Source organism: Cygnus olor, chromosome 5 (genome assembly GCF_009769625.2).
Source record: "Cygnus olor isolate bCygOlo1 chromosome 5, bCygOlo1.pri.v2, whole genome shotgun sequence".
In the NCBI taxonomy this organism is placed as follows: Eukaryota; Metazoa; Chordata; class Aves; order Anseriformes; family Anatidae; genus Cygnus; species Cygnus olor.
The window spans coordinates 53,008,023-53,035,500 of NC_049173.1; the positions used below are offsets into that span (position 1 = coordinate 53,008,023).

General features: G+C 50.4%; 1 protein-coding gene across 1 annotated transcript in view; it reads left to right on the forward strand.

The window, feature by feature from the left end:
- The first annotated feature begins 11,151 nt into the window (after positions 1–11,151).
- CD82 (CD82 molecule) overlaps positions 11,152–27,478 on the forward strand; it is a 34,950-nt gene continuing 18,623 nt past the window's right edge. The window contains 2 exon segments of the mRNA XM_040557825.1: positions 11,152–11,291; positions 26,180–26,261. Coding sequence (XP_040413759.1) covers positions 26,199–26,261 — 63 coding nt within the window. The 5' untranslated portion in view covers positions 11,152–11,291; positions 26,180–26,198.

Consider the following 27,478-nt stretch of genomic DNA (forward strand, 5'->3'; position numbering starts at 1 on the left):
AGAGGCAGAAGGCCGCAGCGGGGCTCCGGTGGGAGCAAGGCCTTGCTGCGCCTTGCCAGCCAGAAGCCAAGGCCTGTCTGAAGGGCCTCCACAAGAGGCCCCGATGGACAGCAGCGGGGACGTCCCACGCACCAGGACTTGGTGGAAGGAGACGCCCCGGTGTGGGGCTGCCCTCCAGCAAACCGGGCAGGGAGCTGCCCGAGCCCCCCCAGGGAGCTGTACCTCCTGGCAAAGGCTGTCCAGCCACCGCCACGGCCCCCGGCTTCCCCTCCCTCCTGAACAAAGGAAGGCAAAGACATCTGAAACAACTGCTTAAGCAGTGATGAAAGGGATCAGCCTCCCTTTATCTCCGCAAAAGACACTGTGTCATCAGTCTTTGCACCATATTTCAGCACTATCCTCTCCACTGAGCCTGCCAGCAAGGGGCTGTGCGGCTGTACAAGCAGAGGTGGTGATGGGCTCAGTGCTGCTGAGTCTAAGGCTTGGAAGAAAACCAACCTGCTCCTCTCACACAGGCAACAGCCTCCAGCAGCGATGACCTCCGGTAACATGTAGCTCTCAAAAGGATTCCAACCAGTAGCAAAAATCCATCCCCTCCATCACCAGTGACCCTCAGTACATGTTGAAATGAGGTGCTGGAAGCCTAGAAGCCCACCCAAAAGCCCTGCTAGGCCTCCTAGCCTCACGCTGCTATGGCACACCACATCTTGGGCCTGCTGAGGGAATTTAGGAAGGAATGTAGGTGGCTAATACCACGCACTGATGATCCCTCCTCAGCCCAAAAGGCAGGTAGCCATTTGCAAACTTTCCAAAAGTAGCTGGCCTTCAGCTACAGTCCATGTGCTTCATGGTCCAGGTGAGGCTGTGGCATCCAAACTGCTTGAATGCTGGCAGTGCAAAAGCATACTTCTCTTCATTACTGCCCCGCTCCTACTCACTCTTTATTTTGTTTTAGTGCACACTAAGGTGAAGTGACATAGGAACAGAGGGATATACTCATTTCTTCTGGTAATGGAGAAGAGAGATGGCCTCTTTAGCAGAGGAAACAACCCTGTGCTTACAGAATGCCATTTTAAGTGCCCTTGCATTAATGTTTACACGATGCTGCATCTACTAGAGCAACACATGTGATACCCACATTTATGGTAGCCACCTCCTCAGCCATCATTTTGCCACATACATCATAAGTGAGCACGGCCTCCTGTGTGTTGCTCATGGAGCTCTGGCTGTGTGCCTCTCCTCCAACCAATTTGTACCATACCCTGAGCATTGCACGGCTTGCCACAGTGCGGAGCCAAGCCATAAATCCTGCATGGGGATTCGTGATGTAAATGCCCACTTGGAGCTCTGCACTACTGGGATGAAGAAGGCTGACCCCTGAGGCCACCATGAGTGGTCTCTTCCCTGCTCCCAGTCATGGAGTCACCCCCAGCATGGGAAGGGCCAGGTGCCTGCTGCTGCTGTTTAGAGAGGATCCAATCTGTCTCGAGCATGGTGGTGTGTTCAGTAAATACGGACAATTAATTCCTGAGCAGGATGTAGAGAGCCTCGCTGAACTTACAGTGAGACAATAGCAGCTCTCCTCCACTGGGATTGATCTAGCATATATGGATGGTCCAGCAAAGCAAATTCAAATGCTTTCATACTGCAGTAAAAGATGAGAAGGGACAAAAGCTATGGAGATATCCATTCCTGACCACAACATGGAATCAGAAGAGAGCTGGTGCTGCTCCTCAGCAGGATAGGTGCAAGTGTCCCTCCAGAAAGTACACAAAAAGGTGCCATCATTCATTCACAGTTAACCAGATTCTGGGCTCCTGCCTCCTCTCTTCCCAATGCAGGCAATAACCCCTGGGATTATTCAAATATCTAACGCCTGTTTAAATTTATAATTCCCATTAATGTTAATGAAATGTTCCTAAATAGGAGACAGATGTCTAAATCCTTTAGAGGTCCTGGCAGTCACAGATTTCTGTCAATTATCTCATTTTTTCTGCTGATGGAAATAAGAATTTAGCCCATTGCTCTCTGAGCACTCGGTGGGTACATGTGCTGCTGTACCCTCAATGAATAGATATCTCCAAATACTGGGATGGCTACATTTTGTTCTCAACAGCAGCAATGAAACCTGATTCCTTTCCACAAAAATGATTTCTTTAGAAGTCTCTGATTTTAATTTCATCACCCCTTTTTGAGCATTCACTTTGTGTCTTACATTTAACTGCACTCTTTCTTCTTCCTCACAGTTTCTGTCTTGAGATCAAACTTGGAGGTTATCAGTTTCCATGTCCTTCTCCATCCTGGCAGATCCATAAGCTCTCTGAAAGAAAAAAAGCAAGCCAGTAGAGCAGGACTAATTTTTATTCTTCCAAGGAAGACCCATGAAACCATCAGCCTTTGGTCCTCCTAAACTTTCTGGAGCACTGCAGAGAAGAAAAACACATTCGCTCACAACAGAGTACTCTTCCTTTCTCTGTATCTCCCAATCCCATCCACTGGATGGATGAGGCATGCGGGATGGATGAATCCATAACTCACGGTATCTGTGGTTGAGTGCAAAACTGCCTTAATGCCTCTCGGTGCCCAGGACCAGCATGCTGACCCCCAAAGACACGCAGAGATCTTCAGCAACACGACCCAAATGTTCAAAATCAAGCCTCGAGTATCATTCACCCTGTCTCCAACACCACCCAGTCTATGTGAGAGACTTTGTGAAGTAGCAGCAGCTGAGCTGGATTTACCAGAGCTCTTTTAGTGGCCATCAACTGCACTCGAAATCCAGATATTGGCCAACAGTCTGAGCTGTCTGCAACAAATGACTGGGTGCTAAGGGATCTTTCTCTGAGCTCTCAGACAATGAAAGGACTTGTTTTTCCCAAGCTTGCTCACTGACTGCCACTTTTAATGAAGACACATATGGGGACAGTCAGCACCTTAGGTGGTGAGACCATCAGTTTTCTTCTGCAATGAGAGGGGCTCTTTTTTTCACCCTTCTAGTTACTGGAGATTATTGAGAGAGACTGCAAGAGATGAATTATCCCAGCTGAAAAGTCTGGGCCTGTTAAATCTTGTGGGGTGGCTAGCTGGGCAGCACTGTTGCAACACGGAGATGACTCAGCCACATAGCATCTTTGTTGGCATCCTATTAGCTGCTGCGGAGACGATTATTTCTTTATTGCTAAACAGAGTCTGTCAGTGGCTTGGGGCACTTATGTGAAAAATGTAACAGAGACAGAATAATAATTCAAATCATGCCAGACCAGAAAGCCATGGCTCATCGTATCAAGCTCCTTCTGCCTGAAAATCAACCAGTCCAGATTGCTCAGGGTGGGAGACCCAATGCCGCAGATGCTTGTGACTTCACCAGAAGCAGTGCATCCTTCCAGGAAAGCAGGATCCCCTTCTCATACAAATGGCCTTACCAATAACAGAAGCAGAAGGGAGCAAAGAAATACTCTGAGTGGAAGCTACATCAGCAGAACTGACTCAGAAGTTTGCCTTTCAAAGATTTCCATGAGGCGTCAGCCGCTCCTGGGTGAAGTGATGCTAGCAGGCAGCGTCCCAGTTACTTTCCCACTGTGGGAACTGAGCCCTTTTAAAGCTGTTTTGACTGTAACCAAGGAATTAGAGAGATGGATGAAGCCAGCCGAAAGTGTGACAATCTCCTAAAGGCGCACAGATGGTGAGCAGACCCTGAAAACTGATTCACTTTGAGCGATCGCCTTCCTGAAGCACATTTTGGACCATTTTCAACCTCTCTGAGGACCTAAGAAAACCCGTAACTTCTCTGAGGCAAAACGGGGGGCATGGGGGAAAAAGGGAAAAAAGCATGATTTTTCCTCAAAACGCACATTCCCATACAGTTATTTATTTACTTGCCCTTTGACATCGAGAGTAGCTCATATCTCAGAGAACGATCACCCGTGGCTCAGTCCAGATGGAGGTGGGATACAAATTTCATTGCCAGTGCTAACCATGAAAAGATTTTCCTGTTTTACCAGAAACCACAATATCCCATAGTTCCCAGACTGCTCAAGTGATGTATAGCTTGGTAATTGTCCTGAAAGATAAGGGAAAGCCTCCTCTGCGGTTGCATTTGATATTGGCCTGATGTATGGGATCGCTCAGTGCCGGCTTGGTGGAGGGTGTCTCGAGACAGCGTGGAGTATGCCTCTGCCTTCTTCTTCTCGCTGGGGAACCTCTGCTGGTGGCAGGCAGGATCCTGAGGGATGCAAATTGCTTTCCCACATCTAACATCCCTTTCATAGCAGCCTCAGTCAGTTTTTGGCATGAGGAGGGGAGCTACAGAGTGGTTTATAGCTGCTCTGGAGCCTCCTCCGCAGTGCTGCCACCCCCGTGGCACCCCTGCGCTGGGACGGGCAGGGGGGGAATGAGGGGTGGGAAGGGGAAAGCCTTGCAAGCAGAAAAGGAAGAAAAGCTTCTGGAGAGAGAAACCTTCACCCATGGAAAGCAGCAGGAACCCCTTTTCCTGGGACGGTGCTAGGGGCACTGGACAAACCCTCCACCCATTGAGTATCGGTTGTGGTCAATCCTGCTAACCACCCACAGCCAGGTATAGAGACCTTCCAGCTCCGTGCTGTTTGGGAACGATAGACCACGTGAAATTTTCTGATAAGAATCCGCTGTGCTTAATTTTCCACTTCCCAGAGACAAACAAGTATCCCGTTAAGAATTTGGGCTAACATAGTCCAAGCCGTGCTTTCGTGCTACGAACACTATAGGGACGAGCAGCCGCTAGATGGCACGTCCATCTTCCTGCAGCCTCGGCATCCCACAGCCACGAAAGTCCAGGACGTGCCTCTCATCCCACGCAGGCACAGTAAAAGGATGAAATGTTATCTCAGCGTCTGCTTTTAGCAAATGCTGGCACGCGCTGCAGTTATTTTGCGTTGGGGATCTGCAATCTGATGAACATTCCTCCGTGATTTTGAAAGGGTTTAAAAATAAGCTACACGCAGATTTTGCAAACTTGCTCTCACTGGTTTCAGTGGAGATGTACTAGGACTGCAGAGAGCATTTATGTGCAAAACAGCTCGTAAAAGGAAATATACAGTGCTTTGTTCTCCCACAGGAGGGCTAGTGAATTATTTGGGTAGAACCCACATGAAGTAAGAAGTTATTGGTAGATATTATTTTCCAGATCCTCAGCTGCTGTTATGTGGTATACTTCACTCGTTTATACTAGCTGAGAGTCTAGTCTCTAGGTCTCCAGATCAGAATTAAGCAAGACACCAAGAAGGCTTTGGAGAAAGGAGCTTTTATTTGAGGGGACTGCCAAGCACATTAGATCTGGACCACTTTCTCTCAGATTCAATCTCAGGGGAGCTGGCAAAACAGAAAAGGTCCAGAAATGGGAGTGAATCAGGCACATTAAGGCATTTATGCTGCAAGCTACAGTGTTTTCCATGTGCAGCAGCAAGTATCTAAAGAGTTTCACGGCAAAGAGTTTCAGTGTAGTTTTTGTCATTGAAAAGCTGGCTTGCACTTCATAGCAACTGAAAAGGAAGCCAAGCTTATGGATTTCCATGTCAAGTCAGTCTAATGTACCATAAAGATGTTCGGTTCTGGTGCAAAAAGGTTTAAATCACCTTCCCTCCAACCCCCACCCCCAACTTTTTCCACTGCAACATGTAGAAGAATTAGAAGCATTGTACAGTGCTTTTAAATTCTTCCCCATGTCCTATGTTTGCACCAAGGACAAAGACAGCATTTTAATGTGACATTATTTTGAATTCATCCCTTTAAAAAATGCTATTTTGTGAATTCAGTGAAATAATGCTTTGTGTTTCACTTGCATGCCTGTAAGCTCTAGCACTGGTGAGAGGGTGAGGCAAATCAGCCCTAGCCTTCTGTATCATGGATTAGACCAAGTTGCACACGAAAAACTGTTATTTCCATTAAAAAAAAAAAAAAAAGGCACACAAAAATAAGTATTTGAATTTTCTGAACACATTTAAAATGGATGGGGAGAGTGCAGCAACACTATACTGCTTGGGAGAGAGGGAAAGAGAGTCTCACGTTTTGATGGTTCTGTACATTGCTGATCCCTACGGAGCTGTGCTGTCAAACCTAAACTTTGGGGTACTTCTAAAATGCAAACAACAAAAAATAGTCCCCCAAGAGAGCAATACTGGAGATCCAGCCCCAGATTTGAGACTAAAGAGAGACACCAAGTGGAAGAAAGGCACATGGGCAGTTGCAAGTCATCTGCAGGCCTCGAGGTTGTAATTTCTACCAGTGGTTCACTGCAGCTGTATGTGCATCAGTAGGTGACCAGGGAGGCATTTTGGCACTTCTCTGCCCACGTGGACATTGAAACATATATCTGTGTGAGAAAGAGCTGGGAGGCAAAGGTGGAAAAGAGACTTCTTTCAATGCAAGGTTTAAAATTGGCTCTATGTAGAGAGGTACTTGGATGCTTTCATAAATGAAATTGAAGGGAATTAAGTCTCTAAATACTCCAGTGGATCTTAGCTTACGTGAGAAGTATTAGTGTCACAGGATTGCTTGTTCCGCTCGCCTTGCTCCTCCAGGTAAATCATGCCAGCGTTGCACACATTTCACTGAGAAAATATTCAGCCTGCCAATGTCAGCTCCCGAGAGTTTTCATTTCCTTTGGTAGACTTTAAACCGGGTTCTCCTTCCCGAGGTTTTCTCAAGTGTTTATGTTAGCTGGACTGAAAGGGACAACTTCTCACCAGTCTCTAAGGCCGTGGGGTGTGAAATTAATACTGCCTAAGCAACAGCATCTATCCCAGCACATCCCCAACACAGACCAGCAAGGAAACCTCTATTTCTGGGTAACGTCTCTCCTCTCAAGCCAAGATGCTTACTTCAGTTCAGGTGTTCACCCATGCAAAGCGTGCAAAGATAATTGTAAAATTAGGCTAAGAAGTCCTACCTCCACCAAAGTCTACAAAGTCACACCATGGCTATTGTTAGCCCAGGCACTAACCAGAGCTCAGCAGCATCAGCAAGGGCTCTTCAAGTGACCGCACTGATTTCTGAAACTCGCCTGGCATTTTCTGACATATCTGACTCAAATCAGCAAGCCCATAAAAATAATGATGGGCTCTTCTCAATCCAGAGATGTCTGTGACCTGCTCACACTCTGTGGAAGACCTTTTGAGATTGTTTGTATGAGTATTTTTTCTTTTGATTTTATTTTTATTTTTAAAGGAGAAATTCTGGAAATCACAGGATGGTAAATCTTGATGATACACCTTGTTCCAGCAAGTTTCCCATCCCAAAGGTTAGATAAATACCCACCTCATGGGGGCACATGCTCTCACACTTCTCAATGCTCAATGGATCACAAAAGCTCAAATCACGTAGTGCCTAGGAAGACGCGTCCCTGTGTGCTACATTTTCCAGTGCCCATAGAGGGGGCAGCAACGCTCTTTTGCAAAATACGGAGTTTTGGGGTGCTGCCCCTCCTGTAGCAGTCAGATCTGAGGCACTCCCACCCTGGTCCCAAACTAACAACCTGCAGAAGCTGCTCCCCAGTTCTGGGGTGTCTCGGGGCAACAGTCTGACTCCCTTTGCCTTGCCCAGGTTTCACTTCCGCTGCAAAATTTCAGTTGCCTGCATTTCTCACTCCAGCCAGGGGAGGGCAACTTGTCATCAGGAAAATTATTTCAATTTACTACAGCTCACTCGTTTTCTCAGAAGCCATAAAACTCAGGATTGTTAGGAATAATTAGTCCTGAAATACAACAGACTACTTTAAAATCGTACCTTTTGGTAAACATGTTTTTCCCTAATGTGAGTTAAAATAGTCTCCACTTGCCTCAAGTGCAAGCAACCACTGCACTTTTGTTGCTGTTCACTCTAATCATTATTTTTTTGTATACAATTAATCCACATCCTAGTTTTGCTAATAAAAGCACAGCTTTGGGCAAATAAAAGGGGTGGATTCCACTTACGGTGCCATGAAAGCACTTCTGCCAACATTAGACTTGACAAAAGCTATAATCTTCAACCATGCTTTGCAGTCCAGCTCTTATTTTACCCTGTGCTATTAAACAGACACTAAATGTGGACTGTAGGGTTTTTTTTGTTGTTGTTGTTTGTTTTTGTTTTGTTTTAACATGGAATTTAATCAGAACAAGCACAGCAATTCTTAGTTCTGTTTTTGATTTTTTTCCTCTTTATGAGATCAACATCAAAAGCATATTTTTTTCAAAGTTAGGCGGTGTGTAGGGATTGTTACAGTGCACATCACTGCATTCACCTAGCCCTTCAGTATTTTGACCCTGTCTGCACAGAAATCCTTCCCCTCTGAGGCTAGCAGCAATTCAAAGACTTTTTTTTTTTTAAAGGAAATAAATCTGGAAACATTATGAATTCGCATATGTCTTTCTCCTTGACTCTGCTCTCCTTAATGCCAAGTATTTGTCTGAGACTGCCTAACAGTGACCACAGTGTAAGGACAGCTGGTTCAGCAACTGCTGCAACGGTGAAGGCACAAACCCAGGGCTCATTTCCTGCTCTGGTGTCTGTCACATCAGGCAGCAACCTGTGCCAGCTGAGCCTCGGCCCCCTTCTTCTCAGAGAGCCTCTGAGAGCAGAGAAATGCCACTTGAGCTTCTCTGCGCTGAGCTTGCTGCAGGACGCCAGCCCTGAGACCTCCCATAGCTGCTGCACAGGGAGCTGCCGAGCACTGCCTGTGTGTGCACTGCTGGGGACTTGCTTGCTTGCAGCCCGGCATCGTTCCTTCCCAGCCAGGCATGGTTTTACCAGCAAAGAAGGGGCCATAGCTCCCTCAGCACCGTACATAGGCACCTGTGCAGGGCCCGTGCTTTACATTGCAAAGCAGAAGGGTTCTGAGGGCTGCGCAGCTTCTCACAACACAGAGCAAGGATGCAACCGGCTCCAAAGGCCCAGCAAAGCCAGCTGTGCGGGGCATTAGTAATGTTCTGTGCGGGCATTAGGATTCCCCTGTGCTGAAGGGACCTCCTGTACAAATCAAACAGGCTGCATCCCAGGGACCTGGGCTGGTGAGCAAAGGCTTCCCCTGCTTACTTGCAGAATAGGCCATCACTTGATTGCGTAAAGAGATTAATTCCTTCTAAAAAGAAAGGATTCATCTGACAGGGAATGGTTGTTCGGTTCAAAATGAAAATGACCCGAGGTAGAAGCAGGGTACTTCGATGAGTGACCTCTGGGCTGGTGTCTAGCCGCCTTCGAAATGGCATTCGGTCTTCGGCGTTACACACCACATAATGGTGGGTTTCTCCGTTCCGTCTGTTTTCTTACAAGCACTTTTGTCTAATCACTAGCTGAGAATCCAGCCTACTGTGTATATTGTAAAAGATGCTGTTTATACTTGGGCTTCTAGTTTACCATCTGTGCGCAGCTCAGCTGCAACATCTCTGCAGATCTGTTTCTGCACCATTGCCAACTCCCTGTTGCAAGCCCTCAGAAGAGCATGATTCACGTTGGACTTTCCAGCAAAATTCAAGCTCTTTGCGAGCTATCTTTTAAAGATCTATCCCCTGTTCCCAGAAAACTCAGTGATACAGACTTAACGCTTTTCAACAGCCTCACTGGTTCATATCCGAGTGGCACTGAAGCATAACCAGCTATACATGCAGTCACTGATGCATACATACCTCCACGCTGCTGTTGCTTAACATGTATCCTATTCTCAAAGCCATTGACACAAATTCATTTGGGCACTGGAGCTGCTGGCACACAAGCAATCCATTTGCGCTGCGCCTTGTAATCTCTTTTTATTCTAAAATCAACTCCTTTTAAAAAAAAAAAAAAAAAAAAAAAGAGCCTTTCCACTAATCCTCAGGGGCAATATTCTGAGCCCAGACTTCCTTCCTCAAAGTAGGACACTCATAAGAATCAGAAACAAGCTATATGCTCAGAATGCATAGGTCAGACACCTGAGCATAAGGATAGACAGATACAACTTCACTTGCTCCCACAGACCCCCACACCTTTATAGGTGAGCTTACTACTGGCATATGCCTGACTAGGTGCTTAAATTAAGGACAAAGCCTATTAAAGAGAGAGGGAAGAAAAAGCCCCCTCAATGTGCTGTTTGAGCATAGGGGTGGTTTTACTTGAGGTTAACTCTGCTCAGAAGGAGATGCTGGGGTGCTGCCACCTTCCAGAAGGACTGGTAGGAATGCGGCCCCAAGGACTGGCTCTAAATGCATTTCCAGACACTGCCCCAACAATTCTGACACAAAATGCATCCTCAGCAAACAACTGTCCTTACAGCTCTTCTAGTGAGAGGAAGGAGCCTGAGCAAGGCCGGGTTTATGAGACGGTTTGCAGGCCAGGACTAGCCTGGTATTGCTGAGGACAGCTGCAGAAACGGGGGTGCCGAGACTGCGTGAACCTCCAAAACCCCAGTGCAGTGTTAGTCACCCCTTTCACTTCCACCTCGTCCTCTCTGTTCTGCCCCAGCACCTGCACACTGAGCACCTTCCCTGGCCAGCCCACAACACAGCTGCAGCCCTCAGTTTCGCTCTGCTGGCCCGCAGTGCCCTGCTGCTGGCACGGAGGTGGCACGGCGGCGGTGGGCGCCCCTCCAAGGTGCGCGAAGGAGGCAAAGGGCCTGTGTTCGCCCGTTCTGTGGCCACAGCTCCACGTGCTGCTTCCTTGGAAGGGTGAGGGACCTCCTGACCTTCCCTTGCCTTAGGGTTGGCTTGGCTGGTGTGGTTTTACTGCCTTTTAGATGAGGATTTAAAGAGGACCACGGTATTATTGCTACTAGATGGCCCTGTTACTGTTATTTTTATTTCTGTTGGGCCGAGGCGGGATCCCGGCGGGCTAGTTATTCCAACGCCACGAACAAAGACCCAGTGCTGTGAGCTCGATGCCTGCCGCGCAAAAGCGGGAAGCCGGGGAAACAACGCAATGACAGCGGGCAGCAGAGCCAACAGCCGCCCCAGCACCTCTCCGCCCCCGCTGGGGCAAGCAGGCTGAAAAGGGCTGAGTGGGACTGGGACAGGGAACGCTGCTGGTGTTTACAGGGCTCGCCAGGGCAGCAAAATGCCCATGTGTTCAGCGGGTCGCGGGGCTGCGGTCACCCTGCAGAGGGCCTCGGCCTTCGCCTGGCACATGGGCGGGCAGGGGGCCAGGGGGCGGTGGGCAGGGGGGGCCCGCCCCGGGGCCGGCTGAGCGCAGCCGCCGGCTCCGCCCCGCGGGGTAGGGAGCCCGGTCGGGGACACGGCGGTGGAGGGAGGCAGGGAGGGAAGGAAGGAGGCAGCGCAGCGCCCAGCACAGCCCAGCCCAGCCGAGCCCAGCAGGTAGGTGCGCGGGGCGGCCCGGCCCGGCGGGGGGCGAGGGCCGCGGCCCCTCCGCGGGGCTCCGTGCCCGGCCGAGCCCCCCCTCCCCGTCCCCCGGCCGCTTCCCGGGGGCTTTCCGCAGGGCAGGGCCGGGCTTCCCGGGGCTTCCCGCCAGGGCCTGGCCGGGAGCGGTGTGCCCCGGGGGCTCGGCGTGCCCCCGTCCCGTTGGGGCAGCCGCGAGGGGCCGTGTGCGCTCCGGAGCGTGGCAGCCCTGCTGGGTGTGCTTTGGCGTAAAATGGAGCGCTCGGTACAAAAAAAAAAACCTGCCCTGGAACCGAAATGTTGGCTTCTGCCTTCCTGAACTGCACAGAGCTCGCTCGGGATGAAGCGTTCCCGGGTCTTGGACCAGCTCTGGTGTTTCCATCTCCTGCGTGAGCTCAGAGCTTGAAACTTGTGCTGGAGAAAACCCTGCCGTTCGCGCCTCGGGCTCTGGTGCTTGCTGGCTGTCCGAGAAGCGCGGAGCAGAGGCGTGTGGCCAGGGTCCCGCGGTCTGAATGCCTGTCCCCGTGCCACAAAACCTGCTCCGAATGCCCAGCCCCAGAGAGAGGCAGCCGGTGCGAGGAGCCATCTCGGAGGCTGCTTACCTGCATGCGACACAGACAGAGCAGGACGTGAGCTGGGGACTTGGGGAGAGCTCTCCCCGCGGGAGATCTCCATCCTTCCCCGCTGAAACTCCTCCCTTAAGAGGATTTATCAGCTTTAATGATGCGGCTCATCTGGACTCTCTTCATTCCTGTTGTTGTCTCTGTTTTGGCTCTCAAGGGACAGACAGGTGTAGTGTGACCTGCGGCTGTGAGCTGGTGCGGGAGATGCTCCAGCAAGGCCTTCCTGCAGCCCTGTAGGGCTTTCTTGCTTCTGTTACCTAAGCCATCCCCTGCCTACAAGCCCCATTAAGTGTGTGTGGGGGGAGTCGTATGAAATTCCTCTTCTGGCTGTAGCTAAGGAAAGGTTTTACCCCGCTCCTGCATCTCCCTATCCTTGTCTCAGCACAAAGGTTGCCAGGGGCCCTCTGGGGCTGCGAGCATCCATCCAACAGATGTTTGACTTGGAAAGGCACCTGTGGAAGTTTTTCAGACCTGGTAACCCCAGGCTCCAAGGCACTTTCCAACCCAAGCCATAGCTGTGGTCTTTGGTGTCTGGTGGGATTGTGGGAAGCATCCAGCAGGGGTGTGAAGGCTGCTGCTGCTGCAAGGACCTCAGGCAGTGATGGTCCAGGACCTGTTACAGGAAATCCAAAGTGGCAGTGTGAGGTGGAGCATGTCCGGTGCTATACGAGGTAGTCAGTATTGGTCTGCTTGAGTGGTGCCTGAGGCATGGCAGCTGCTGCAGTCGTTATCTAAGAAGCTCTGTCTTGTCCTGGCCTGGATGTTGACCCAAAGAGGGGCTAAAATGAAGGAAAGGTGAAGAATTACAGGCCGTTTCTTGGCACGGAAGAAAAATAACATGGGAAGCGAGGCCAGCAGTTCCTGGATGAGCAGTCAGCTGTGGCAGAGCCTGTTTGCTGCCCAGCTCCGTGCTCTGCTGAAAGTTCCCTGGATTATCAGGGCTGAGAAACACGGAGGTGGTTAACGGCTGACTCGCATCTCCGCAGGGTGATAAGTGAAGCGCCGGGAACTGCATGCTGGAGATTGCTTAAATCATTGCTTGCACGCGCTGACAGATTCAGAGCTAGCGAATTTCCTGGAAGACAGATGAGGCATTGCTGTGGGCAACTCTGCGGGAGGGACTGGTCTGCGGGCGATAGCAGAGGAAGGGAATAAAACCCAAGCCTGTTGAGATGGATGGGGACCAGAGCCATGCTCCGGTGGGGTCTTGTCTCTGTAATCAAGCATGTACACAGCAGAGCCAGGGAAGCTGGGCTGCTCAGTGCTCATCCAAGGTAAATACAGGGGAAAGGAGGGAAGGAAACTAAGCCAAAGGCAGGCTTTCTCCTGGGGGAAGAGACACGCGCGTGGGCTGTCTGGTTCTAGTTCTTTTCTCTCCTTGGTGGAGCTCCAGAACTGGGACACCACCAATTAAAAGCGAGTCAAATCAGAGCGTGGTGCATGTACTCGATTTCTGACACTTGCTGTAGAGGTAAGTGCCCTGCCTGTCTTTAAGGAGCTCAGCAGCTCTGCTGTGCCATCGGGAGTGTTGTAAATAGCAAATACCACTAGTCCTTTGCCTAAGGACACTGCTGGGCTGCTGTTTTAGTTTCCCTGCAGCGCAGCAAACAGGTGCATAACAAAGGGCCTTTTACTCATTACTGCAAAGTTGTTGCCCAGCTGCAACAGACTGCTGATCTCTTGCAGTACGATGATAATCCTGTGGCCATGTGTACCGGAGAAATGCTGAGCTGGAAAGAGCTGTACACGTTAGGATATCCAGCAGCCCAGAGATTTGAAGTTATATAATGCAGAGTTCCCCTCACAGGCAAAAATAATCCCACTGAAGTCAGGGGGAAGAGTCTCCTGAGCAAGCAAAGGGAAGGTTGAGACTTCGGAGCAGCAGCTCTGCGCCTTCCTACAGCTTGAATCCATCCTCCTTGTCCCTTCGGCTGCCCAGTAGTGGCCCTGGAGGTGATTTGGGAAGGGGGAGGGAGAGCACTGGTGCGCTGTGAGGTAGTCCTGCCTGCTGGCAGCAAAGGAGCCTGTTTCCAAGGCTTGCCCTAGAGAAGGGGTTTGTGGTCACCAGATATGGCTGTGTCCTCTACTAGCACAAAGGCCGCTGCTGTCATCCCATAATATAAGAATATGTAAATCCTGAGCACCCGGAGCCAGCCTGTCTCCTGTGATGGATGAGTAGCAATTTGGTTGGAAGTCAATTGTGAAGCCTAACTTAACGAGAGGAGCTCTACTGCTGCATAAAATGGCTGAATGCTGCCTTTCAGGCATTCACGTTAGTCCTTTCCAGGACATTCCTGTAGCTTTTATAGCATTTCAGTTTCTGGGTTGCTAGGTACTCTAGTCTTAGGCAAAAATATCCATGTTGGGAATGTTTTACTCCCTACCTTATTTTTTCTGATTTCTCCCTGATCCAGCAACTGACTTTGCATTGCTTGGAACACGAGGGCTCTGCAATGTGTGCGATCAGAAATTGAATGTGGAGGGGGTTTTCTGTACTCAGTGGTGGCACTATCAAGTATGAATTGGGACTTTGGTCCCTTGAGCTAATGTGCCTGCGTTTGAAACGTGTCATGCAATCTTCTCTGCTCATCTCCGTCCCGCTTGTGATCAAGCAATCTGTAGGCTCCTCTTCACGTCAGAGGATGCTGTGCTGGCAGGACGCCGTCCCTAATGCTGTGGTTATAACTTCCCATTGGGTCTGAGGCTTGTTTCGTGCTGGCAGTGTGGCGCAACCGGGGCATCCTGAGTGCCATGGAGCTGGTCATGTGTCGGCGTGGACTGGGTCGCTGGCAGTGAGTCAGTCGTGAGTGGCTGTGCTGGAGCAGCCTCAACTTCGCAGCGTGATTTACTGAGCAGGCTGTCTCCTGTCCTCTCAGTCCCTTTCTGTTGGCTTTGATCGCTGAGCCAGGCCCCTCTTTGTACAGAAGCATGGATCCAGAATACTGACAGGCTGAGGAACGGGGCAGGTCAGCACAGCTCAGTTCCCCCCTGCTGGTGCCTTGAGTTTTGCACTGACCAAGCAGAGACAGCAAATGCTTTACAGCATCTACACCATGCTCAAAGGGCAGGCAGTAATTCTGATTATGCTCATTTCTGAAGTTTCTCTGGGAAAAAACAACCAGACAAAAAGGGACTGCCTTGAGGTACCTTCCCAACAGCTGGAGAAGCTGCTGAGCTCTTTGCATTCAGGCTCCTTTCTAATGCAGGCTTTGCAGAGATACCGCACGTGGAATAACTAAAGAGCCCTCCGAGTTGTGCAGTAAATCCGTGTATTCCCTCAGGAAGCTCTTTTAATTAGAGAAGATCTCTGCTCAGAAGCTGCTGTGCAGAACAGCTCGCCGAACCAGCAGCTGCCTGCAGACCACGGCGCCCAGGAGAAACCCTGGTGGTGGAGCACGTGAAGCAAGGTGATGATGGCACAGCCTTCCTCCTCCTGCTCCTGCAAGGCTTTGCTGTTCCTCTCCAGGAGCTGGGGCTTCCCAGAGCCGCTGCTGAGAAGAGGGAGAGGGGTCCGCTCCTGCCTGCCCTAGGGACCCGGCACGTCAGAGCTTCCTCTCGCCCACTGCTCCCCGGGGCGAGGTGCTTTGACTCACAGCTTCCTGGAGCGGAGCTGGGGGGACTGAAACGCTGCTGCCGAAAGTACCTGGGGATTTCTGTGTGTTAGAAGTGGCATCAAACCGGCTGCTGTCTTGGCACAAGAAGCTATTTCAAGGGAGGGCTATTTCGAGGAAAGGCAAGCGGCTTTAATGCCCGAGACCTCAAAAGCTCCTTTGATACCGCGGTTCTGTTTGTGGTTTTGGAGGCTGATCGTTGCTGCATTCATTCCCAGCCCGTCGTGTCGCAGCTTCGGAGCCTCCAGGGGAGGCTAGCCTGGGTTGTCACGGCAGTGGTTTACGCTCGATCGTGTTGTAAAGCAGTCAGTTCCTGCTTCATGTCAGTTCCAGAGAGATGGGAAGCTTCCCATCCAGCCCAGCTGGCGGCTACGAGCAAGACCTAGCAGACTATATACAACTAGATGCTGTGCACCCGGTGTTGTCCCATGGGAATCTAAACAGTTGCTCCATGTTTGCTCAGAAAAGAGAGGACTTCTGCCACGGGGTGTTTGCTGTCAGGAGGAAGAGCCTGCAGAGAGGTGACCGTGTGCTTGCCTAGCATCTCGCTGGAGAGCTCCATCTGCCTGGGCTGCCGTCCTGCAGTGGGTCATTTTCCTCCTGGCTAAGGAGGAGACCACTTGTTGTAACTTGGTGTTGTTACTAAGTTTGGTTTGATAAATATTGCAGAATTAACGTGAAGTGGAGATGTTTGCCTTCAGGGAGTGGGCTGCGGGGGAAAGAATGCAAAATGGTGGGACAGAAAAAAATATTATAAATAACTGTCTTCAGCTCTATTAAAAAGTAATGTTAGCCTGAATCGTAGTTCACTGATTAAAGACAAAAAAAGAGCCTTGCTTTTTTCCCCCCTCAAAAGTGGGATCATTTATCTCTGCATTGAGACTTAGTTGATGCTTGTGAATTCACTGGTTATTCTGGATGAAAGTTCATTCTTTAAAAAAAAAAATATATTTCCAAACTGTTATTTTCCGTCTCTTCTAGCTTTGTTCCATCAAATAGTCTTCCAAAATATTTGTGCTCTAAATTTAGAAAAGGAGACCCTTTCTAGCAAGCAGTAGAGGCCACCCAGCCTCCCCTGGTTCTGGTTCAGCCCAGCCCGTGTTCCAGGCTGCTGCAAGCAGAGCACCGTGCGTAAATCCCCCAGGACAGCAGGGAGGCCCCTCCTTTTCCCAGAACAGGCCCAGCTCTCGAAGCCTTGCTGTCTATTTTAACTGCCAAATTCCTGGGGAACTTATCCCATATGTCTGCTCCTCTTGGCTTGAGGCAGCCCTGTCCATAGCGTATGCATGCAGTGCTTCGGAGAGTGGATTGGTTTTTATCTTTTTTCTCCTGCTTGGTGTTCGGTGGAGGAGTGATCCTAACCACAGGTGGCGGGTCTGAAACTGAGTAATGTTCTCACGTGGCTCCAGATAAGCCTGCAGTGACCGCCTGCCTGGTAACCCAGCACTAAGCCAGGGAGCAAGACACCTGTGTGCACCCTTGTGTGCAGTGCCCTCTGCCTCTGCTTCCAGGGCCACCTCCGTCAGAGTGAAACTGAAAGCCTTGGAGCCTCTCTTCCAGCTGGTCGAGCCTCGTCCAGAGGCAGTCTGTGTCTGCTGCTACTCCTTGTTGTGGCATTTCACTTCATGAAAGGCTTAGGCTAGGAACGAAGCTGCTCTGCGGCAGCCTCTGTAAATGTAACCTCTTTCAGTGCTGCCCTTTGCTGTGAAACGCTTCTTTCTGTTCCAGTTCGTTCCTCCTGTAGGAAGGGCTTGGGGCGAGGAGACAAATCCGCAGAGGTGGAGGGGAAAAGTGCTAGGCAGCGCTGCAGTACATCTTGGAGACTGCAGGAGCTCCTGCTAGGACCAGCAAGAAATTGCTTCTGAGCAGCATCCTCAGAGCAATCGGATCAGCGAGTGGTTTGGCTGTTGTGGCCGGGTGCCGCCAGTCACAAATCTGAAACAGGGATCTTGGAGGGGGGGTGGAATGTGGTTGCAGGTGGATATTTTGTATTAGAAGGGAACAACTCAAAACATCTGTGCTCTAAACTCTCGTACTTCAGGGCTCTTCTTGCCCTTTACCCTCTCTGAACCCTTGTTTCGGAAGGAAGGTCTGCTTGAGACAAGAAGGGTCTCTCCAGCGTGAGCTTTTTTAATAGTACCGCCTTTCCCTTTTCATTCGTGCCCGCTGGTAGTGTCAAGCAGTGTCTGCGGCCTGAAACTCAGGATGTTGCGAAATGTTTGTCCTCCAGCTGTGACAGCACTGCTCTATGGGGTGTAGGTCTGGGTCCGTGTCAATGTGGCCCTGCTGAGGAGGAATGGTTGTTACAGACGTCCAGCTACGGTCTTCTGCGCGACGTTCATGCATAACAGTGCCAATGTCCTCGATACCCTAGCGTGAGAGCAGGGAGGTTGAGCAGCTGTAGGCATACAGGCAGCTGGTAAACGGGGAGGGTGCTGCACTTAGCAGATGGTGTATTTGTCAAAAACAAGGTTTCTGAGATCACAAGTAGCAAGGAGCTTGTTTCTGGGAACGAGCCAGAAGGTGCAGCCCTTTGTGGGCTGAGGCACTTCTGTGCCAGCAGGACTTGTGCCACTTCCCAGCCGTGCTGGACCTGCCGTAGTCCTCCAGCTCTGCGTGGTCTGTGGGGTGAAGGGTTAACGCTGCGGGTTCTTGGGATCAGCGCCTTGTTGTCAGCAGAGGATCTGATGCAAAGCATGTGATATGATTAGACTAATAGCCTGTCTCATCCTCGTTGGAGAAAGCTGACTTAAGTCTAAAGCTCCACAAATCATTCAGAATAACAAGCCAGAGGACTCTCCTGTTTGCTCTGCCGTGGTTTATTTGTTGTTGTTCTTCCTTTCTGCCACTGCGAGATCACGTGGACGGGCCCTAGGGGGAGACTCCTGGTGCCAGGAGATCTGCAGCCCCCGGAGAGCTGGTTGTGCCCAGCAGCGTGGGACCTGCACGCTCTGGAGAGCGCTCAGTTAACCTGGCAGGGCGTCCGCGTTCCTCCCGAGGCTCCGGCCCGGGAAGCACGAGGGAGTGCTCGTCCTCCTACGTTCCCCTGGGCAGGAGATGTCTGCTGCTTGGCTTCCAGCGGCCTCTGGCTCCAGCTGAGGACTGAACTCTTGGAAACCCTGCTATTGCTGGGAAGGGCGGTGGACGAGCACAGCTAGGGTTAGCTTCCTTCCCGTCGGGGTGCCGGTGCCCTGGCTCTGCTCTGCCCCCTCCGCCAGTCTGCGGAGATGGATGCAGCCGGTGGGGAGCTAGGGAGGGTTTTGTCTTCCCTTCTAGACAAGCTGTGCAGCTGGCAAAAGCTTCCTGTCTCTAAAGTAAAGCCTCTCCCTCCACACCTTTACTACATCCTCGCTAATTCCTGGAAGGAACCCCAGAGGATAGGAAACCTCATTTCCCAGTTGAGGCAGATGCCTGTAGCTTTTTAGAAACATGTTTGGCACGAGCGTGCTGAATTTAAACACCCTCTAGTTATCTGCCCTAACATCTGAGAAAATGGAAGTGACTGAGAACCAGTTTGTTTAGAAAGGGAACTTAACAGTAAAAGTCCTTGACTTTGACCTCTTGCATCTTATGGTAGGAGGAGGCAAAGATAAAAATCAGTTTTACTACCTGGCTCTTAACTGCAGACTCAGGGAATCTGTCTCTTAAGCTGGAGAAAAGCTCACATGAAGGCTTTCTCCTCACCCACAGAAGTGCTTGTGCCACGGAGCCTGAGTGATCTGGGCAGGCAGGAAAGGCTGCCGGGTCTCAAGAAGGTAACTCCAAGCCAAGTGGTGTTGGGAGGCGTTGTGCAACCTCTCAGGTGAGTCCTGCTGGCCTCTGAGGAGCTGCTTGCACGAGGAGAGAGGCTTGGGAGCCTGTCCCGTGTCCATACTTACACGGGGGTTTCCAGGTCTGATACCAACAGCAGGTGCTTGGTGGTCCCTGGGCCCACCGGCCCCACTGGTGGACTCGTGGGCTTTGTTCCTCCACGGGGAGGCCGTGGGGCACAGCAGTGCTGGGGGCACTGCCTGTGGCATCTGCTGCAGAGGGCGAGTTTACAGCATAACAGCTCCCAGTGAGAGAACAAAGCTGAACTGGCTTCTCTTTCGGAGCCATTAAAAAGCCGGCATGGTCGAGTGACAGAGCTGCCCGACCAGTTTCCTGAAATGCCTGTTTTTTCACTGTGCTGCGTGCTGTTTGTAGTCACTGTGGAGACCTCCTCCTGGCCTCTACCTGCAGTGCTTGCTGTACAAATAACAATCTGGTACGCGGTAATCAGGAAGCAAAAAAAAAAAAAATTCCACTGAACTACTTTTGGCTTTTTCTACTGTCTGCTATTTCTGGTAAGTTTTGTGTTTTTTTTGAGGGGGGGTTGGCAGGGGAAGAACCAAAAGAGTTCTGGGATAGGTTGTGTGTTTTTTTTCCCCTTTTTTTTGGCAGACCAGTATCTTTGGTCTTGCTGAATGGAAAGATTTGCTTAAACTGGAGAAATGGAGTGTCCTGCAAATATTGTCGTGCTGTGCGAGCATGACTGTATAGACTGAAAATAGCAAAGAACTTTCCCCATTTCCAAGTTGTAGGGACTGAAGACATACTCAAATGTTGGCTTTCAAATGGAAGCGTGAAGTCCAGATGTCCTTAAAATCTGAGTGCATCCCTTGCAAACATGCAGAGTTGTAAACGGATGCTTCTAAAACCTGCTTTGCTCTTTGATACCAAAATGTGGGTTGGTTTCTTTTTAGTATGTGACAGTGGTTTATAAATATCTAATCGCTTCCTCTCATGCATCAGAAATGTATTTCTAAAATACGTATTTCCGTTTTCCAAAATGCACAATGCGTGTGCTGTTGCAAAACGTGCTGAAAAACCTTCGTGATTATTGACAGTCCTGAGGGTGCTTCCTAATCTAGGATCTCACAGGATGATACTGTCAGATTATTGAACATAACAGTGTAGTAACTCCAGAAATGAGGCAGGAAAAGCTTCATGTCTTATCTGGTACACTGGGGGAAAAATCTAGTTCAGCAGTGTAAGTTGATGAAAGTTGATTCCTGAGAAATCTGGTCTTTGAGTGACATTGCCAACTCTTCTTGCTCCAGTCTGTCCCCCTCTTACTCTGGGATTAGCAAGCATACAAGGACTGCGTGCGTGCCTGAGCCTCTGACGACGTGCAAAGGTCTTGCTCATGTTATGAGGCAGGTACGGTGACACCCTGCTTGGCGAGCGCTAGCGAGATCAAAGTCTGCTGGCTGCAGCAGTTGCAGGCTGATACAGCTACGCTGCTATCTCCCCGTGCTGAGCCCTCATCACAATTTCCTCTAGCTTTAAAGGCAATCGTTTCCACTTCAGAAGCAACTAGCTCTAGAGTAGATGTAATGACAGAGTTTCTTCCGCATAACTTTTTTTCCCCCTCCTGTTTCCAAAGCTTGTATTACTCAGAAGTACAGGTTTTTTGCTTTGCCCTGGTGCTTTTATTAGGAACTGTAGCTGACACAGTGACATTACCACGTGCATAGATCTGCACCCACAAAAGTGGCCTGTTTGAGGTGGCAACCTTAATTAGCAGCCATAATTTTTAGAGTCCAGCTTCTCCCTCAAATCTTTCTGCTGGAACTCAAGAAGAGACACCGCTTGGAAAATCTGCACTGTGAACATGATCATGTTTACGCTTTCAAGGTCACTACACTGCTGGTATTATCTCAGTGAGCCTGAAGAAAAGTTCATTGAATTCAGACCCGGATATTTTATTGGCTCAGCAGTTATTTGCTCACAGGAGACAAGCTGTACTTCCCAGGTGTGCTAAAAGCCCAAGACCTTTGAATTTTAATGTCAACGAGATGAACTCCATTGTATATTCTTTGTATGTTACCGGAACTGTGCCCTCGGGGCAATGTTGTACCTGGTTACTGAGAGGCTTAGCAACTCATTGTTCATTAACCCGTCTGTTGTGTGAAGCTGTCAGGGCTCTCCTGCCAGTGACCAGGAGCCCTTCTGACTGCCAAGAGCTCATTCCTTACCTTCGTGGCTAGACAAACGTTCCCAGCAGCTGGGATCAGTGGGGCGAGGGCTCAAAATCCAGCGGCGGGTGGGCTGTCTCCGCCCCTGCCATGGCAGATCCTGGCCCTCAGGGGTACCCCTCTCCAGGTCCCCTGGGAGCAGGGGCAACCGTGTTGTGAGCAGCTCCTGATCCTGGCCGGCTTCTGTCCCCTGGTAGGCCACTGAGCTGGTTTCTGGGATAGGGAATCCTGCAAAAAGACTTTGATCTCCTCCTAACCTGGTAAAAGCTGGTAGCAGCATATCCTATGGGTCCTGCCGTTGTTTTGTGTCCCCTGGGGTGGTTAGAGCCTGAGAGGTGGTAGCAGGGGAGCAGCTGGCTGAAGTGCAAAGAAATAACCTGCAATTTCTTTGTGGTCATTCCCTTCTCTTAAGGGAGAGATTCGAGGGGAGAGGGACCAGCACCTTCCAGGCCAGGCATGTGCATTCAAACGTGAACCTTCTTCTGCCCAGCTTGGCGTGTCGGGGCTGACTGTGCTCTCTGAGAGCCTGCGGGAACTTTGGACTTGCTTGCAAGTGTACTGAGGTGATTTCCACAAGCTCATCTACTCTGGCTTAAATTAGGGTTGTTCCCACTTGTCTCCTCTTTTGCTACTCTGTTAAAATGAGCCCCGTGTTTGTGCTGCGCGGTAACTTGGCGGCTGAGGTGCCTGAGGTGCCAGAACTCATCAGGAAGCGACCCGCGCTGAGGAGCGAGGGTGGTGCCGCAGACGGGAGCTGTGCTCTCACGGCAGGGCCGCATGGTGCAGGCACGTATCGCGCTGCCCCCAGCCAAGTATCGCAGACTTCAGCAAGCACCACGCATGCGGCGCCGGCTAGGTAGAGGCTGCGCGGGATCTAGTTCACGACAGCAGAGCTGCAGTTGGAGCAGCTCAGCCTCTCTGCGCCTCGACTAATGTGGTTATAACATCCGCATGCTCGCTCCCTCCTGCCTGGCCGCATGGTCACGGGTGCTGCTCGCCACGGCTGCTTCCTGAGAGAAAGGGGCTGGGGGCGCCGCTCTGGGGGCTCCTCTCACAGAAGGAGCTGCTCCCCGAGCCCTGGTGGCACGCCTGTGCAGCTGCTGGCAAAGCCGGAGCCTGTCTGCCCCTCCTCACACACGTATCCTGGATTTCGTGCTCCACGTACCAGCTTCGCTGTCATCGCTCTCGCTGGGAGGATGACAGGCCTGAGAGCTGGAGGTGGCGAGGTGGCAGGATGCCATCTCTCGGTGCTGCTTAGCCTGTTCAGGCTCGTCTTGTGCCCTGCCTGTGGGAAACCCCAGGGGCCTGGGTCCCCTAATGCCTCCCTGCTGCTGTTAGCCCTCCCTCCACGTCCTGGGGCTGGAGCCTGGCTAAGACAGACCTAGGATTCGGCTACACCAAAGCAAACCAGGTCATGTCAGCAACCAGGATTTTACTGCAGTAATGCCTCAAAATGGTGAGCAGCTAGACGGGCATAAGCAGTCCTGAATACCTTTACAGGATGGGACACGAAGCACCGAGAGAAACACCACTGTGTAGGTTGACCGTATGGTCTCTTATGAAATCCTCTGCTGCAATCAGTCTAGAGAATGACATGGAAAGTTGGAGGCGTGTCAGTAGGATTGTTGAAAAGCCTGGGTGGGACTGCTTAGTAAAGAAAGGATGTAGTGAAAGCATGTACAAATTCAAATGGTTAAAGCAGTTGGGGTGGAGAGGAAAAGAAGTGAAACAAACAACCGTGGACAAACAATTGAATTAAAAAGTTGCAGACGTTGTATATTAAACCTTTGCACGCCTTTCTGCAGGATGTTAAGGCTCAAAAGTTATCCAACTTCAAGAGGTGAATGGTCAGCTCTGCTGTCCGTGCACTATGGCAGTCATTATTTTTAGACAGTTTTTTTTTTAAGGATAACAGAAGAATTGGAAAATGTAATATTTCAGTATGTGGAACCCTGAGGTATGCTGAAAGCTCAGAGGAAAAAAAAAACTAAAAACCTGTTTTGCTTCTGGCTTGAACTGTCATTTGAATTATTTCTTTATGGCCAGAAGCTATGAAAGAGGTATATCTCCCTGTGGCGAGAGTGGTGCATAATGCTGCAATGCACAGTTAGTTCTTGGGTTTTTAATAAAATATTAAAGCTAGCATGCCTTACACAAATAGCTGGGAGTAGATGAGCCTTGAAAGCAAATCTTTTACTCTGTCACCTCAGGCACAGCTTCGTCCCCAGCAGCTCTTTTCAACTTGTATGACAATATAATTATCTTAGATAACTATTGTAATGATCCTAATAGTTCTGGAAATCTGTTTTCCTGACTAATCAGAATAGCACAGGGCTGAGTAAGAAACAGCACGTGGCTACTCAGTTCTAGGAAGCAAATATACAACTGCTGGGAATTGCTCCTCAAGCTTGGAAATAAGGATTGTACCTAGGATGGGACATCTTATGGAAAGAAGGCCGATGGCTTGTGCAGGAGCCGTCTAGCTTATTTTGTGGCTGGGTTGAAGAGACAAAAAACTCTTGCATCCCCCCCAACAGACATTCATCATCGCCTGGGGACCTGGCTGCCTAAATGTTCTGGTTGGATTGCCAGGCTCCAGTTTGAGATACTATTAAGAGGAGAAGTGTTCATGGTGAAGCCAGAAAATAAGCCAGCTGGAAGGGGAAACTTGTCTTGCATATCCTCTCCAACTACAGTCTCAAGCGTTGGTCCCTGCCAGGATTCATGGCCTGAGAAACCATTCCTCCTCCTGCAGAGGGAAGGAGGGGAACAGAGGCTGGAGGAAGCAATGTTCGTGCTGTCCCTGCTCAAATATTTGCTCTTTTCTGAGATACCTTTGAAGGGCATTGTACTCTTTGGGTTATGGCTGTTGTCTGACGGTAAGCTGGCAGGTTATTTGTGGCAGGAGTGTGCACTAACTTAAGTGAGGCTTACTTAATAAACTTGCTGCCATTAACCAAGGGTGAAAATCTACTAATAGTGTCTTTACTCACTTTTCAGAGGTTGGTAGTGGTGCAACTGCAGTACAGTTCATCTCATGCTGGAACAGAACCAGTAGATGGCCCCACCTGGGGTACCGGAGATGGGAATGCAGTGTGTTTGGTATCTGGTGTACGTATGGACCAGAAACTGCTATAGGATTTTTCCCTGGTTTATTTGAAGGACCTACTTTTGGCTCTATGGATTGCAGCATTCTGACCTGAGGAGGTAATGGAATAGAAGGTGATGGAGATGTTGCTAGCCAGGTTGTGCAGTTGGGGCTCCTTTCACGTGACAATCGCTATATAGATGAGATTTTTTTTAAAGATCAGCCTGTGGCACAGCTGGCTGAGATTGAGGTGGGAAAATGACCCAAAAATGCAGTGGTGTCTTGTTAAGTGCTGTGCAGCTATGGGCTTAGAGCAACTTCTAGCTGTGGCATCCCTTGAAGTCTGAGCAGCAGAGTTGTCTCCAAGCACAGAGCTCAGGCTCTGACTCCCTCCTGGTAGTTGGAGGGTGACCATTGCTTGGTGGGAACACTAGCCAGTTGCAACAAGGCCTGCATATCAGTTTAGCTCCAGAATTAACCTAAATTTTTAATAAGATTAAGCAAAAGCCTTTGATTGAAACAAAAGAACGTGCGGTGCTCCAGTGACCCTCGGTACACCCCGGCTGGTGGCAAGGAAGCCCTGCTGACCTTGCTTTCCGCAGGGCTGGTTCCTCCCAGACCGGGCTGGTTCCTCCCAGACCAGGCTGGTGCCCCCAGCCTAGTCCTGCTCTGCCTGTGGGTGTTGCTTCTTAAGGCACTGTGGGCTGTGCGAAGCAAGGAGCTTGACAGGGCAAATTTTAAGGAACTCCATTCCCTCCCCAGGGAACTGGGCATGGGGGAGGAAGGAGAAGCAGGAAGGCTGACCCTGGGGACATTCCCCTGCCTGTCCCCATGTGTCAGCTGTGCTGCTTCCCCACGGGGAGGCCAGCATCCCATCTCAGCAGAGTTCTCGTACTGCTTCACACTTGGGAGGCTGGTTTTGGAAATAGGGACCTGTTGAAACTTCGCCTGTCTGGATCTTGCAGCAGAAGTGGCAGGATGCAACTATGGAGCAGGCTTGCTGGTCCTCAAGGGTTGCTAAGCCATCAGGCGTTGAGTTGTGTGCACAAACCTTGATTTTAATGCTTTTAAATTGACCCTGTGGCCTCACTCTTCACTGTTGCCTCAGCTGATCAGGGGTCACAAAGAGATGAGCTTTTTGCGGGGAGAGAGCTGGCCACGTCAGCTGTTTCTTCAGGTAAGTGCATCACTTGTCTCCATCAGGGCTGGTAGCTGCGGTTGGTTGATGCTGTAAATGAGAAGTCCATCCAAAGTACTGATGGAATTAGTGTATTTGTGATCAAGTCCCTTCTAGAACTTCTGATAGCTCTCTGTCACTCTCTAGGAGATTTTGGCAACAGCAGCAGTTTGTATTTTAATGACTGTGTTGTCTGTTGTGCTGCCCTGAAAAGGCAACTCAGGTGGTCTTCTGTCGAGCACACGCTTCTTATACGCTTGTTCCGAGTCCTGCCGAGAGATCCCGAGCTCTGCCTGGGGTGAAGGTGTCATTCAAACTGCCTGGGGGACTTTACACTAACAGCTGGGTGTCTTTCTGCTTTCCCTTTAGATCCTGTAAGTGAAAGAAGATGGGGTCCGGCTGCCTGAAAGTCACTAAGTACTTCCTCTTTCTCTTCAACCTCCTGTTCCTGGTAAGTATTGTGGGTGTCTGCAGAGGAGGTGGAAAGGCCTGAACTAAAATTAGCTGGAAAGGTGTTTTTTTCTGGATGTTGGCCCAGTGTGTTGGCTAAATAACAGAGCCAGAGTTTTTGGAAGAAGGGAGGGAACCCCTGAAGCTGGGGGACATCGGAGCTGCTGGGCGACTCTGAGGCATGTTGAGTAGCTCTGCTCCCAGTACCCACCTGCTGTCACCAGTGCACACAGCTCACTTCCTGCAGTGGGAAGGGAAAACCAGAGCTACTGGCTTTTTCTGGCAGGAGAGTAGTTGTAACTTCTTTCTCTGCCACATCTGCAGCAGCAGCTGAGCTGCCACTGAGCAGCAAAGCTACAAAACCCGCTGCGTGACAGCAGCGTCCTCCTAAATAGGCCAGACAGGGCTTCAAAGAGCAACTCTAATTTTGTTTGAGTCCCAAAGGCCGGTTCTGATTTTTAACAAGGTGAATTAGTCCAAGTCCCCTATTTGAAGTGGAACCGGGTGGTAGGGGAGACGGGGGCAGGCATGGCTGAAGAAACACAGCAGCCCACTGCATGCAGTTATTCTCAGGTGTGAGGCTCAGCAAAAGGCGATCCAGTCTGAGCTCCTTTTTGGATCAGATTGGGTCTAGGAAGGCACACGTTCTCATGTGCATCCTATTGTGAAGTTTAGGTACTCTGTGTGTCATGTGAACAGTGAATCTGTGTGGGGCCAGTGGCGGCACTGCTGATGCTGCCCTCCTGAAGCCCAGTGGTGTTCTGGGGAAGGGCATGGCTTCAGCTTTCCACATACCAGCAAGAAAATAGCCTGTCTGATGTTCTACCCTCTGCGTAGCACGTAAGGGGAAGGAAGGGCCAGGCAGGGAGGTAAATCAAGCGTGGTAAGGTGAGCACTGCTTTCTGGTCCGTCCCTGAACACAGCCTCACTCACCCTTCCTGCACGCCTGTGCTGTGCTACGGGCACTGGAGCATGGGCTGAAGGCACGTCTGGATCTGGTTTCTCTTGGCTTTCTCTGCTGGCTTTTTCCTCTCACATGCTGCTTCCATTTTAAGAGAAGTTACCTACTGAGGGCTGATGGTCTGGGTGCTCAGAGCGGTGATGGGGTGGTGGGGAGGGGAAAAGGCTTAGGGTGACACTAGATCTTTCAGATGGTTTGGCCTGCTTTGTGAAGTGACAGGCACAGTACCAGGACTCAGACGGCTCATAGACCAGCCA